Consider the following 741-nt stretch of genomic DNA (forward strand, 5'->3'; position numbering starts at 1 on the left):
TGCATAGTGGGGGGGCCGGACCCAGGCCCCGCAGCAGGGGTAACACCACCCCCACACGGGCTCTGCTTCCAGATTGACAAAAAGATCGTAAGGACAGAGATCGGGGTCCTGCTGCGGCTCTCGCACCCCAACATCGTGAGTAAGGCCCCGCGGGTGCCCTGTGTCCCCTCTGTGCCCCCTCCCTCTAAGCCAGGCTCTGTCCTGGTCGTCCCACGGTGACACGTCCCCCCTCACCCGCCGCTCCCATACAAAACTCCCGGTCCCCACAGCGCCTTTGAGCTTCCCAGCTCCGAGGGCCAGGGCCCCCCGCGCTCCCCCCCTGTCCCCTGCCCTCAGATTTCCATTTAGTGAGCAGTTTCCATCGAGGAGATCAAATGAAGAGCACAGCAAACCGCCCGGCTGTAATGAATCCTGCGCGGGGAGATAAAAGGGGCGGACGGGGCCGCGGGTGCCGCGTCCTGGTGCTGCCAGGCACTGTTCAGCGCTGGGGGATCGCGATTTGCAACACCCAGGAGCAGGGATAAGTAGCCCCGCTGGCGGGGGGGTCAGGGGCTCAGCACCCCCTGTCCCTCCACTGGCCACAGAGGCTCATTCCCAGCTGCTGAGCTCCACCAGCAGACTGCAAAAATGACCTAAATTAAAGAAATAACCCAAAAAGCCACCTGGCAGCTGAGGAGGGGCTCTGTGGGAGTGTGACAGACGCCGCTCCCATTGATTTTTGTGGCTGGGGGGGAGCACGGG

At 63.2% G+C, this 741-nt stretch overlaps 1 protein-coding gene across 1 annotated transcript in view; it reads left to right on the plus strand.

The window, feature by feature from the left end:
• The window catches only part of CAMK4 (calcium/calmodulin-dependent protein kinase IV), a gene marked incomplete at its 5' end in the record, with an annotated part of 4,730 nt that overhangs the window by 289 nt on the left and 3,700 nt on the right, over positions 1-741 (plus strand). The window contains one exon of the mRNA XM_010184888.1: positions 73-135. Coding sequence (XP_010183190.1) covers positions 73-135 — 63 coding nt within the window. The remainder of the gene's footprint in view (positions 1-72; positions 136-741) is intronic.

This window comes from Mesitornis unicolor, unplaced genomic scaffold, assembly GCF_000695765.1.
Source record: "Mesitornis unicolor isolate BGI_N332 unplaced genomic scaffold, ASM69576v1 scaffold29425, whole genome shotgun sequence".
Classification (NCBI taxonomy): Eukaryota; Metazoa; Chordata; class Aves; order Mesitornithiformes; family Mesitornithidae; genus Mesitornis; species Mesitornis unicolor.